This window comes from Cicer arietinum, chromosome 4, assembly GCF_000331145.2.
Source record: "Cicer arietinum cultivar CDC Frontier isolate Library 1 chromosome 4, Cicar.CDCFrontier_v2.0, whole genome shotgun sequence".
NCBI classification, from domain to species: Eukaryota; Viridiplantae; Streptophyta; class Magnoliopsida; order Fabales; family Fabaceae; genus Cicer; species Cicer arietinum.
The window spans coordinates 28,904,473-28,919,645 of record NC_021163.2 but is presented as its reverse complement, the minus strand read 5'-3'; the positions used below and the strand labels follow the sequence as shown (position 1 = coordinate 28,919,645).

Below are 15,173 nucleotides of genomic sequence, written 5' to 3'. Positions count from 1 at the left end.
AAGTGTTTTTCTAAATGGTTATATTAGTGAAGAAGTCTATGTTAAACAACCCCCAGGTTTTGAAAGTTCCGAATTTCCAAGTCATGTTTTTAAACTTAGGAAATCTTTGTATGGTATAAAACAAGCACCTAGGGTCTGGTAGAATAGACTTAGTAACTTCTTGCTTAAAAATAACTTTGAAAGAGGACAAGTAGATAATACACTTTTTAGAAAATCAATAGGAGATAACATTCTTATTATTCAAATCTATGTTACTGAAATTATTTTTGGATCTACTAATGGCCCTCTTTGTCAAGAATTTTCTAAATTGATACAACTTGAATTTCAAATGAGTATGATGGTAGAACTTAAGTTCTTCTTAGGGATACAAATTCAGCAAAGTCAAAAAGGTATATACATTCATCAAACTAAATATACAAAAGAGCTTCTTCAGAAGTTTAAGATGAGCGATTACAAACTTATGGCTACACCAATGCACCCTACTTGTTCACTTAAAAAAGATTATTCAAGTGAAAAAGTAGACCAAAAAAACCTATAGAGGAATGATTGGATCCATACTTTACCTTACCGCTTCCAGACTTGACATCATGTTTAGTGTATGTGTATGTGCAAGATTTCAAGTTAACCCTAGGGAATCACATTTAACTATTGTTAAGAGAATCCTTATATACCTAAAAGACATTACCAACCTTACCTTGTTCTACAAGAAATCTTCTAAGTACAAACTTAATGAATACTGTAATTCTGATTATGTTGGAGATAAACTTGAGAGAAATAGCACTAGTGGCAACTGCATATTTTTAGGTGACAACTTAATGCCTCGGTCAAGTAAGAGACAAAACACAATTGCAATGTCAACAGAAGAGGCTGAATATATTTTAGCAGTTGGTTGCAGTTCCCAACTACTTTGGATGAAACATCAACTTGAAGACTACAAAATCCTAGAATCAACACTCCATCTACTGCGACAATACTTCTGCCATTTGTCTAACCAAAAACCCCATCTTACATTCTAGAGATAACCACATAGAGATCAAACACCACTTCATTAGGGATTTTGTTCCAAAAAGGGTATTAAACATTCAGTTTGTAGACATGGAACACCAATTGGCTGACATTTTCACCAAACTACTACATGAATATAGGTTTGACTTCATCAAGAAAAACCTAAACCTTACCTTCTTACCTAACTGATGTTGTGATGATTTCAAAGTAGTTTAGTTTTACACTAGTAATTATATTTTCTTGTATTATATTATATTTAATTTATTAAAAAAATGAAGGAAAAAACGTCAACAAAAAAAAGGAAAATGGAGAGTGACAAAGTTTCGCTTTCAAGTCTCTTTGTCTGATGACAAAAGGGAAAGAAATATATCTTATAATGTGGGGGAGAAAATGATATTAAGACTTATGGGGATCCCTAAGTTAGGGGGAGTCAAAGAAATATAAACAAAAGTTGTTATCAAAAATACAAGTTTTGTCATTATCAAAAACAGGGAGATTATTGGAACCAAGTAGGTTTTACATTTAGAGTTTTGATGTTAACAAAAGTATTTTATTAAAACAATATATTTGATTTCAAAGAGTATGAAAGAAAATTCATGTTTTTGAAGAAAATTTAAAATAAGATATGATTCAAATATAAAATTAAAGAAAATCTAAAATAAAGATTTAATTCAAATTTATAATTGAAGAAAATCTAAAATAAGATTTGATTCAAATTTATAATGGATGAAAATCTTTGACTAAGATGAAAAGAATATATGGTTAAGATTTGAAGAATATTTGAAGAATATTTGATCAACATTTGATGAATATTTTATTTGAAGAATTTACAAAGTCAATCTACACAAACTATGAACAAAATCAATCTGAAGAATTTACAATCTCAATCTACATAAAATAGAAACATAATCAATTTGAAGAATTTACAAACTCAATCTGAAGCTCAAATTTTCACTATAAATAGACTCTCAACGCTGAAGGAGAAATGCATCGAAAAACAGAAAATAGTAACTCAAGCTTAAAGTTCTCAATTCTTCTTAGAGTTCAATGAGAGAAACACTTGTTCCGGTTAGAAATATTTTCCGAGTGTTCTTTTCTTAGAGTGTGAGAGTTATTATTATTTTCAGTTTTGTTAAAAGCAATTACTCAAGTTTTAATCTTTTGTATTCAACTCGATAGTGGTTTAGTCCATTCTTCAATATGGGGTTGTCAAATTATTAAGAGAAGATTTGACTTGTAGGGTCAAGGTAGTTAGTTCCTCAAAAGTTTAGGGTTGTCAGATTGTTTTGGAAGACTGCTTGAAGGGTCGAGTGTTTTGTAATTCAAAATATTTGAATCAGTAGATTAAAGCCTTCTAAATGAAGGGACTGGATCTAGCCAAGTAAATGGTGAACCAGGATAAATATGTGTCAAATTATTTATTCTTTCGTTGTTCACTACTTCTGCATACGATTGCTTCTTATCTAAGTAATTCATAGAAAACCAACCAACCTTCATCAAATTAGCAAAAAGTTATCAACTTTGTCAAACACAATTCAACCCCCACTTCTCGTGTTTGCACCTTCACTTATAATATAAAATAGATGAGACAAAGTGGATAACCGACTTCGAATCCAACCTTACCATTAAGCATAAGATAGACAACCATCGAACCAACAACTATATCATGTCAATTAAAAACTTTTATATATACGTATATTCACTAATATTTTGGAAATATTAGACACAATCCATTCTATATGGTCTCTTATTTTTTAAAGATAAATTATTTTCAATTTTTGAATTTTTGGGGAAGAGATAGTAAATACCCAAACCAAAAACTTGAGAGTATTGAAGATTTTCACAGTGAATTAATTATCAAGCATTTCTTAAAAATTTTCATGCAAATCAAAAAATTGAAGTAATTTTTTCATTCTTTTTAGTCAAATTGGCACTTTAGTTTTTATTTATAAAATAACTATATTAGAATAAAATATAAATTAATTATTGTACTCAAAAAAATGTAAATTAATAAGAATGATATTTGGATATTCATAATTTTTCTACACCTCTTTTTTTTTTTGTATTTTTCTTTTTATCACATCATCACTCTCTATTTTTCCCCTCTCAAAGTGATATTTGGATGTATTGAGAGTTTAAATATATTTTTCTTAATAAAATGTAGATCAATCAAATAGTTTAGATTTTGTAATTAATTAGTTAGTTATACTTGTTAGTTGTTTTTATCAACTATATAAATATGATAATAATTTTTTACGTAATTAATATTCTTATTATTAATGCAATTTCATATTATATTTTATATATTTATCTCTCATCAATGATTGATATAAAAAATAATAATATTATATTAGAGAATATTTATTAATTTATCTGTGAAGCTTCCGAAGGTTCAAACATGAGATAATTAAGTAGAAAAATAAAGAGAAAAAAAAAAAACTACTTTGATCAAAATACATGGTGGTTCAAAAAAAAAATCAAGATGGTGGTGAAAAAGATTCAACACATTCAATCAAAAAACAAATCCACAACAATAAAAATTAGACAAGTTATATGGTACAATCAAAAATAGAGTTTGTATCAGTATTATGAACTTTTTTATTAATAATTTTTTTTAATTTGTTTTTATATGTATTACTATAATATCTATTAAAAGAAAAGTTTTATGGTACAATAAAAAATAGAACGTGTATCGATATTATGAATTTTTTTTATCAATAATTTTCTTTAATTTATCAATGTATACATTACTATAGTATTTATTAAAATTAATTGAATTGAGAGTTTTGATACATATATGATATGTTATTCAACTATTGATTATTTAATTTTTTAATAATAAAATATATTAATTTTTTAATATACTGTTGAAATTTACTTATTAGAAGTTTCTAAATTAAATTTTTTTTATTCATAAACAATATGTCATTCAATTATTCACAATTTAATTATGATAATATCAAAATATATTAATTTTTTAATAAATTAAAAATTATAGGTGTAACCCTTGCAATAAAATCTTCCTTATGGTATAAGCAACGGGAGGCCATCGAAAGGAGTGCAAATTGAACAATAACTTCAAGAAAGAGAAAATGGCTATGCAACTAGAAATAATGCATTTGAAAAATCAAAATTTCTATATATGATCTCTTATATTTTGAAGATCCATTTATTTTCAATTGTTGAATCGACGATGAAGAGATAATAAAGACTCAATCCAAGAACACGAGAGTATTGAAAATTCACATAGTCAATTAATTCTCAAGCATTTCGTAAAGTTTCTCATTTAAAAAAAAAAAACAATTTGGAAGTGTTCTTATTTCATTCTATTAAGTTTTTATCTATAAAAATAATAATGGTTAAATAAATTAAATTCTTTTAAACCTATATTAATATTATAGTTTTCATCCATAAAAATAATAGATGTTGATTAAGTACATTTCATATTCTTTTGAATTAATGTATCTTCAATATTTTATATTTTAGTGTTGTATATTCTTTCGACCGATGTATTTTTTATATTCTATATTTTTCTAAACAATATTTTTATGATGTTTCATATTATTGTTAATTGATATTCTTTTTAGTATTTCTTTTTAAATTTTTTAAATAGAGAATTAAGAAATTAAAAATGATAAGAAAATTGTAAATTCAATTTTATTTTTAACAAAATACTGATAATATTAATAATACAAATTACTTTTGTCTATTAAATTATATATATATAACTTTTCTTTCATGTACAACTTTACACTATAATAGAACACTTATACACAACTTTTCTTCATACTACTTTTCGCTTGAGTAATTTTTAAATCATATTCTAATATAATTTTAATATGCTCCACATCAACCTCACCAACCAATTCGTATTGTATCCAACCGTATAAGGACAATACTAACTACTTGAATCTTCGGTCGTTCTTTTCTGACTAGTTTGATTATTTTCCTCTTTTTTTCAAATATCTATCTATATCATCATTAAATAGGAAAAAATTATAATAGCTTTTGACATTGAATGCCTAATTTATATAAAAAAAGAATTGGTAGTTGTCTTAAATAGATTTTATTAAATAAAAAATAGAAAAGGTTTAGTATCTTTTACGACTTCTTCAAAATTATATTTGACATAGTAAGTTATAATACAGAACATTTTCTCCTTTCAAATAAATATTCTTCTTGCGGATGAATTAGACTTGAGATGTACTTGAATCACTTGCCACACAAACTAACTAACTAGTTTTCTCAACAATTTATTTAGATAGAGTTCAGATTAATTAACCGTTAGTTATTTTTTAGTTAATGCCTTGATATAGAAAATTAAATACTTGAATGGGTTAAAATAGTTACAAAAGGAGACAACATACAATGAGGTGTCCAAACCCCTACAATTTTCAGCATTCCAAAAAATAATCCCAAAAATTATTCTCTTCTCTAAACTATAAACATTGTTTTACTTGATTTTACATCAATCGATTGAAGTTATGTTGTATTCTTAAAAATTAAAGTCATGTTCTATTATTTCCAATTAAAATTTTAATAATTAAAATAAGGGTAAAATAAGTTTTAATTCCTAAAAAGAATTAGAAGTGAATAATTTTTTTTAAATACTAAACTTAAAATATTATAATTTTGTAGGGATTGAAAATATATTTAACACAAATAAAATTCACCCTTATATTACACAAAATAAAAAAATTTAAGGGTCAGACTAACTAATTGGAGGCTTTTGGACTATTTGCACAGTCCAATAGCCGACCATGTTGATGATAAATCAAATCGTCATAGCGTCGTCCACCAAGATATCTAAAATTAATGTCTATGTCAACATACAACAACCAATAAATTTCCTTTGTCGTCTCTTTTTTTTACAAATAAAAAATATTATTAATAAGAATATAAAGAGTACTCTAACCTATTTAACATAAAACGTTAATATTCAACTTCTTGACGAAAATAAACTACTCACCATTTATGAAGGGTTGTAAGACTCTCACTAAATCATGAGGATCGTTAATTCAATCTGAAAACTGTCACTCCTAATAAATACTACTATATTTCTAGTTAACCAAAGAGATCAAGCATATTGAATTGAAGAAACTTGTTATTCAGTTCATCGGGTAGCACTATAAATTGTCCTAGCCAAAATACATTATGCAATTATGTCAATGTGCTTCGATATCTCTATGTGCTAAGGCATGGGTGATATGCAATTATAATGTTCTCTTATAATAAACTAATTAGTATTTTGATAAATGATAAAATTAAGTTTGTCTAGATTAGAAAGAGGGTATGCCTTTATTGATTCTTAATTCTCCATCATTTGCAAATGCATTTGAGTAAAAAAAATGACTTGAAAACATATTTCCTCATGCATAAACATAGCCACGTGATAGGTTCTTGTTTGCACATTTTGAAATGCATTAAAATCATTGTTAAGTGATTTTTAACTTTGTAAATCGACTCACAAATTTGTAGATTGATTTACAGATGTCTAGAACCCATTTTTGAGGTTCGAGATCTTGTGAGTCGACTTACAAATATTGCAGCTCTACTCACAATATTCGATGAGGTTTTGAGAATCGACATACATCTGTAACAAGTGTCAATTGATCTTGTAAATGTTCATAATGAAAATAAAGGAAAAAAACTCTCATTCATTTAATAGAGACTTGATGTACTCTACATGTGAGAATAAATTAGAGGAACTAGTATAAATCGTTGTGTGTTTTTCTCTTTCACCTTATCTCATTTAATATATGCATTTTTCATTTTTTTTTATCGATTTGATATATTGAAGTTCAAAGGCGTAAAAAATACCTTTTATTAATTGTCAATGATATAAGATTTTTATAGCATTGAAAATTCTATTTTGAATCAATTTCATGTTTTGAATTGTTGTGCAAATAAATTGATTTTGAAACAACCTCTACAATTGTGAATTAGATTTATAATTGAATTTTCTATTATCTTATACTCATTCGAGTGGTTTTTTTGTATTTTAATTTTCTATCTTTCGTACATCATTAACATTAAGTAGTTCTAAAAATCTTAACAAATTTTATCGAATGCATTGTGTTTTAAAGGATTTAATCAGATCCATTTCTCTTGTGATAAATTTTCATAATTCGTTTGGATTAATTGATTGCAATACCATAAATATTTTTAAAATCGATTGTAAAATCATAGATATTTTTGAAACCAATTGCAATACCATTTAGATTTAATATATTTTTTTATATTAATTATTTTTAAAGAGTTAAATATATTTTTACTTTTTATAAAATTATTACTCTTCAAGTTTAGTTTTATAAATATATATTTATTTTTAATTTTATAAAAAGACTAAAAATATCAATTTGCACATAAAATTTTCAAAATATAAACTAAAATTAAATAATATTTTAAAACTAAAAAATTATTTATAAAAACAACATAAATTTAAATTTTATTTTATAGTCGTGGGTGGCTCCCATGAGTATCAAAGAATTTTACGAAACTTTCCCAGAAAAACATAATAATTATATTAAGGGAAATTTGTATTATTGATAATAATAATAATAAATACATACAAGTAACTATACATTCTACTAGTACATATAAATAAGGAAAAATTCTCAGGTCATCCTTGTGGATTTATTTATCCGATTCTTGGGTGGTGGGGGAGGGAGAAAAGGTGTGAGAACTGAGAATGGTTGTAATAATTATTATATACTCATATTAAATACATTCACGTGCCTTTGTCAACCTGTGTTTGTCGGTCAATCTTTACCCCCACAAGGCCAAAAAAAGAGCACAAATAAAAAGGCATTCCCATTCCCCTTCTTATTATTTGATGTAAAGAACAAGAAAGAAAGAAAGAAAGAGTTTCAATGTGCTCTCTCCATTTCAAAAATCTCTAAACTAAAAATACACACGCACGCCTACCCTTTTGCTTCCAATTTCAAGTATTATTATTCCACCAACTACTTCCATATCACAAACATTGCATTGTTTTTTCATAAATAAAAAAACCTTGCATTCTTTTACATTAGTTTTTAACAAAAAATGGAGTTAGCTTTGAGCTTAGGAGATACACCAAAACTACCCTTTTCTTTTCTTGACAAACCCACATCAAATCTTGTTGCTTCCGAAGATCCACTACCAAGTAATTTCTTCTCAACACAAGGAAAAACCTCAGAAGAAAAAAGAGGTTCTTCAGATCCACCTATTCAACTTGATCTTCTCCCTTTCACTCCTGTTCTTAGATCTCACCACCCTTCTTCTCAACTTTCAATTCCTTGGCTCACGCAACCATGTAATTTTCTTTCTATTTTCACTTTTTACCACACATAATAATATCACTACTAATGTGTCGAACTAGCGAAAAAACTTTAGAGAAAAAAAAAGACGAAATGTAACTATGATCTTTAAAATTATTAGATACAATATTAACTAATTAGTTAGTTGTTCTTATTGTATTTAATAAAAATTTCGTTTCGAAGTATTAGAGACGCTAAATTTGGAGACTAATTTTGTTAATTTTTATCTATAATTTTAGATAATATTAAATAAATTTATCATTTTAAGAATGTATTTTAAAAAAATTATTATTTACTATTTTGCCTATGAAAAATTAAGTTTTTGTTTGATTCTGATCAGGTGGACCGGTGAGGGAACTAGATGTGAACCGTTTTCCGGCGACGACGGAGGAAGCTGACGATGGCGCGTCGCTGTCATCCCCCAACAGCGAAATATCACCGTTTCAAATGGATTTCAGTATGAGGAATAACAATGGTGATTATGGAGAGAGAAACAAGAGAGAAAACGATGGTGAAGCGGAAAGAAATATAAAAAAAAAATATTTTGACAAGAAAATAAAGTATAGTTGTTTATTGGTGCAGTGGGTATGGAACCGGCGAGGGTGTTGGATAACGACGAAGGAGAATCACCCAATAGTGGTGTGTCATGTTTTCAGATGGAATTCTGTATGATGAATGGTGCTGGAAGAAACAGTAGTCGTGAGGGGGGTGCGGATAGAAATAGTACTAGCGATGATGATGAAGAAGAAAATGGGTCCACTCGGAAGAAACTCAGACTCTCTAAAGACCAATCAGCTTTTCTTGAAGAAAGTTTCAAGGAACACACCACTCTTAATCCCGTAAATTTCTTGTTCTTCTTTTACTCTACCTTCTTTTTCTTCCTGTTTTAATCGAGCTCTTGAAAAACATAGTGATCGCAGTTCAATCTGTTGATACTGAAGAGAATCGCAGATCCAACATCAATAACTATTTCTTTTAATAATAATGCAACATCAATCACTTATGGTTGTATTGTTGTTGAAAATGTCAAAAAATGTGGATATTAGAGGTTTCAGAATTTAGATTTGGAAGAAAAAAAATTACAACTTAATTTTAGATATTTCTGTTCAACAAAATGTTCAGTTTTGAGACAGACCACTTTCATAAGTGGGCCACCCTATACCAATAGTTGAAAATTTTAATAACTTCATTTTTAAGTAGTAATAGTTTATTATCTTTATTTAACTCATACCATATAGATTATTATCAAAGTCATAAAAATAAAGATAATTATTAACTAAGGAAATGCATGTGATCCTTGTAGTATTTATGAATATAGCTCATGATTAACCTTGTTTTGTATTAAAATTTGTATGTAATGTTAAATTTAATGGCATAATGATTAATCATAATCTCTCATTTCTATATTTTTTAAAAATAAAATTTCAATATTAATTATGCTGTCTATTTATTTGCCTTAATTTAACCTGCAGAAGCAAAAACTTGCATTAGCAAAACAATTGAATCTTCGACCACGTCAAGTGGAAGTTTGGTTTCAGAACAGAAGAGCAAGGTGAGTTTTATCCTACAATATTTTGTTATTTAATTTTTTTTTATTGATTTAGAAAACTGAGCATAATAATGATGTTTGATTTTGAAATGTGTGATTTTTAGGACAAAGTTGAAGCAAACAGAAGTGGATTGTGAATATTTGAAGAGATGTTGTGAAACATTAACAGAAGAAAATAGAAGGTTACAAAAGGAACTTCAAGAGCTTAGAGCATTGAAAACTTCTCAGCCATTTTACATGCAACTTCCAGCTACAACTCTCACTATGTGTCCCTCTTGTGAACGTGTGGCTACTAACTCTTGCAACAACAACACCAGGCCCAAAATATTGCCGTTCTCTAATGTTCAAGCCCAATCACAGCAGGCCCAAGCCCATCAGATTTCTTCTTGATTTTATATATCAAATCATGGACATTTTTTATTTGTCTTTCACATAATATAATTGATAGATAGTATCATAGAAGACGACAAGGTGTTAGTTTCATAGTCTTATTTTCGGTATGTATGTACAATACTATAATTAAGATATGTAGATTTAGACTATTTCATCACCCTTTTTATTTCATTCTTCGGATCTTTGTGTTGCTTTCTTTGTCGAAAGAATGATATTTTTTCTCTGATTAGTTAGAAGAACCAGTCATATCGATGATGCTATTATTGCTACCAATTGAGCTGATTTTACAATGACAATATATATGAATGAAGTTTTTACAATGACTATATATGAATAAAGTTTTATTAAATAAACTAAATAACTAAAGATTAATTATTAATCTTGATAAACTTGGTTTTAAATTGATTCATGCACTTATCGCCAAAAAGTGTGTTAGATGAGTTGGGACATAATTTGTCGACCAAGGAGAGATTGAGGATTAGGTGTCAAGAATTTGGAAATCTTTAATATTTCTCTCCTCAATAAATGGAAGTGGAGATGTCTACAAGACAAGGAAACTATTGGTCGGATCTTCTTTTTTATAGATATGGTTCTATAGAAAGGAAAATTGTGTAGGGATGATGTTGTGTTCTGCAAAAAGGACTCAATCTGGTGGAGGGATCTTCTCTTGTCAAGCAACATCAGAACTCTGAATTCAGACATGTTGGTGCGTAATATGAAGTGTGTATTAGGGAATGGCCAAAGTATTATGTTTTGGAAAGAAAAATGGTTGGGTACTTTTAACTTTTAAGGATCTTTTGCACTTTATGATGTTACTGTCAATAAAATCTGCAATATAAGTGATAGGGGTTTATTTGGTGCTAATGGTTGGCGATGGTCATTTTCGTGAAATCATGTGCTATCATTTGAGGAGCAGCAACAAAGCTCTGAGAGGTATAATCACATGTATTTATGCTTTATCTTGTGTTTTTTGTTTTTGCAATGTGAAATCTTTGGATCATAGTATGTTTGGCTATCCAAAATCGGCTATTACTTGGTTAGACATTGAATTAAGTGAGAATTTAGCAGGGGCTATGCACTTGAATTCGTTTGTCTGCTACTTGAAACAAAAGCATATTCATAAGGCTTCTGTTTTGATATGGCTTGCCACAAAGTTGGATCTTATGGAATATGAGAAATGCAATTCTACTTATAGGTGAAGTGGCAAATACTGATAGTATGGGAGAGAACATAAAAGGGGGTCTTGGATTGGATATCGGTGTTAGGCAAAAAATGTAGGAATTTTCAATACAATCAAACGAAAGAAGAGAAAAACTTATCTTTTATTCTTGTTTTTTCTCTTCCACCAAACAACTAGTAAAAAATCATTTCACTCTATTATTTTTACTTTCTTTCTTTTCAATTTTTTTTAACCAAATATGTTGGATTAATGATTCAAACAAAGTTGTGATTAACACAAATAATTGGACATGTTATCAAATTATAAAATGTTGTGATGAATTATGATTGTGTAAAATTGTAAAACTATTTTATATTGTAGATGCACTCTCTTTGTTTGCATTATTTTTTATTGTATATCTATGAATATTTTTTCTCACCTTAAATAGTTATTATTAAAAAAATATGATTTGATAATTGCAGGATAAAAAAATTGTTTAAGCTTCCACGATATCTTTTTGCATCATTAACCTCTCAATCTGTTTTCTATGGCATGATTTGAAAAGCACAGCAGCATGAAATCATAATTATGTTGGTGAAGGCCACGTACGCATGTTTATGAAACTTTGTCGCTAGGGTTCATAAATTAAAATTTAAGAAAGAAAAAATTGCTTTTTCAGTCTTTATATATTTTACACGTTTAAATTAATTAATATTATATGTTTAATTAATCAATTTGAATATATATTTATATGTATTTAAAAACACCAATTAAAAATAATTTACACAAAAAAAAGGTGTGTACTTACGTTTAATTTATCTTGATGTCTTAAGTTCTACTTCCTCAATCGTATATTATAAAATCCTTTAATATATTTTATGAATATTAAAAATAATATTATAGTTATAAATTTATCAAAAAGATGCTACTTTAATGTATTAGCCGTATAATTATTAATATCACGAAAGAAACAAAACTACGTTTTATAATGATAAATTAATTAGTGGTATATTTATAAAAAAATCGTTTGTAAGAAAAATCAATAGGTGTTAAATTTTATGAAGGATTTTATTATTAGAAGAATATATAATTTGATTATTTTTATAATATATATATATATATATATATATATATATAATTTTATGTAACTCTTAAATAACGTTTTTCTTTTTAAATATGTGATCAACTTTATTAATTATCTTTAAGTTAAAATATATTTTTTACTTCTTAAATTTTTAAAATTTGGCGAGTTTTGTCTCCTTTTATTTAAAATTGTAATTTTAGCAAGTTATTTCAATCTATTTTGTAAATTGTCAGTTTCTTTAATTTTAACATGTTCATTTTATAAATAGTTAGTCTCTTTGATTTTGACATGGTCAATACTCACATTACTTTTATTTTGATTTTTATGATTACATCGATTATACAACTATTTTTTTTAATTGCCATCTCATATTTTTTTATAATGTTTTTTTAAAATTGTCAACTTACTTTTTTGAATTTGCAAACTCATTTTTTATTTTTTAACATTGTCACTTCACTTTTTATTTATTTTTTAAAAAGTTATCAACTCCATATATTATTGATTAAAATAAACACATAATGAAATAAGGTTCTAAAATTGCCACATTGTGAAACTTGGGAGTCAAAAATGAATTTTTACCTTTTTACAAATACTGTGATTCTTTGTACCTTTGTAAGAAAAAGTAAAAATACACTTTTGATCCTAAATTTTAAAATTGTAGCAATTTTGACACCTTAAAAAAATTAAAAAAATTAAGTGATAATATTAAAAAATGAATTGCAATTTAAAAAATGGCAAGTTTTTTTTATAAATAAATTAGCTGATAATTTTTTAAAAATTAAACTTAATATTCTATAAAATCAAAAAATTAAATAAATAAGTTCATGTCAAGTCGAAATGAAGAGGAGTTGACCATTTGTAAAAGGGATGAAATTTGCAATTTTTAAATTAGAGGGCAAAATCATCCGATTTTGTGACTTGGGGGTCGCAAAAAGTACATTTTAACTTTATTTTTATTATTAAAAAAGTAAACATATAATTTGATTATATTTATAAACATGGATAAATTGGTCAACTATTTTTATCATAGAAAAATAAAAAAATATATAATTTGATTATCTTTATATATATATATATATATATATATATATATATATATGGTGAATTATAAGGTGGACTACCTTTATAAGTGGTTTACTATTGATCCGTATTAAAAAATTATTATCAAAAAAATTAATGACGATCGACAATACTCTTCGGAAGTAATAGTTCGTAATTCTCTTCATTTTTATGAATAATGCAGTGATTTGATTGACGTCGACTCAACATGGATATATATTTGTTTGTCGTTATTTTTATCAAATTGATATAATTTAAATAACTCTCTCAATAATAAAAATAAAAATAATCTTTAACATTTACTTTTGAAAGACGACATATATGGTCGTTGAAATTTTAAACATTTTTTTAAAATTGATTCACAGTGGACTGTAATTTCTGTTGAAATTTGTCATATATATAGGGAGCATGTCAAATGAGAGAAATTTTACGATGAAAGAGTGAAATAGTTAAATTTTGATCATACAATCATACGTGGATGATCAAAATTAGAAGAAAAAGTCATGTGATATTTTTAAGTGACCATGTGCCACTTATATATAAATTAATGTCGATCTTAAGCAACATTTTTTCTCTAAAAACAAGATTTGGATTCTCTTATATTTAAATTAAACATGAAGAGATCATGTTGATCCTCTCACCATTAAAATATTATTGGACTCTACTTATACTTTTTTAAGTCGTAAATCTCAATATATTTTAATAGTAAAATGGTGAACATAACCACTTATGTTTGATTCAAACATGAGATGTATGATTCAAACATGAGATGATCCAAATATCTAAGAACATAATTACTTTAGTTAATTATTTTTATTATAAAAAAAGCATATTTTATATAACACATTTTGTTCTTCAAATATATTTTGGGAAAGAGCCTTAAACAATTTGGTTGAGTGCAATTTTGTTACTTTTTCCATTGGTATTTGATATCTTTTTAATTTGATTAGTTTCGCAAAAATCTATTATACTTTTCATAATGTAATTTTAGAGTGGGAGGAAGGTTTATCAATTTAGAATAAGAGAAACTTTAAAATTTATTCAACATTTATAAATATATATACATATATATATATATATATTTAAAATATGATAAATATAATTACTACATATATATTTGATTTCTATGTAGAATAACTTAATCTAACAATAAAACTAAACATACCATGTATAAAAAACTATGAAACAACCTCTAAATGAAACATATGATGTATTCTCGAGTTAGTAGTTTGATAGTAAAAAATTTACATTATAATTTTAAAGAGCATAATTTAAATTTTATATGAGACAACAAAAAAATTATCATTAATATCATTGTTATTAATAATAACTTTTATTCTATCTTTAAAAATAAAAAAACATATGCTGTGTATTGTCCAGATAAATTAGTTTAACATAATTAAATATTCAATAAAGAGGAATTATTAAAAATAAAATGTCTTCAAATTTTGATTGGAAAAATCTTTGTCCAAATTTTATTATTGACTTTTTATTTATTAATAAACATATATTCTTTAGAAATTGGGGATTAAAAAAATAATTTTATTATAAGAATTGTTTCTATAAGTGGTTATTATCATCTGAACAGCATCTAATTCAAGAGACAATAGGTACTGAGCTAGT

General features: G+C 26.3%; 2 protein-coding genes across 2 annotated transcripts; both read left to right on the top strand.

Moving 5' to 3' along the window:
- Positions 1–7,714: 7,714 nt before the first annotated feature.
- LOC140920022 (uncharacterized) lies at positions 7,715–8,828 on the top strand (the record flags this gene model as incomplete). The annotated part of the gene is made up of 2 exons (XM_073367330.1): positions 7,715–8,302; positions 8,647–8,828. Coding segments are annotated over exons 1-2 (432 nt in total), but the record flags the coding sequence as incomplete, so codon positions are not given.
- A 42-nt stretch (positions 8,829–8,870) lies between these two features.
- LOC101512409 (homeobox-leucine zipper protein HAT14-like) lies at positions 8,871–10,405 on the top strand. Its single transcript, XM_004497830.4, has 3 exons — positions 8,871–9,145; positions 9,779–9,858; positions 9,960–10,405. The coding sequence occupies exons 1-3, from the start codon at positions 8,894–8,896 to the stop codon at positions 10,243–10,245; spliced, it is 618 nt and encodes a 205-aa protein (XP_004497887.2). The 5' UTR covers positions 8,871–8,893; the 3' UTR covers positions 10,246–10,405.
- The last annotated feature ends 4,768 nt before the right edge of the window (positions 10,406–15,173 follow it).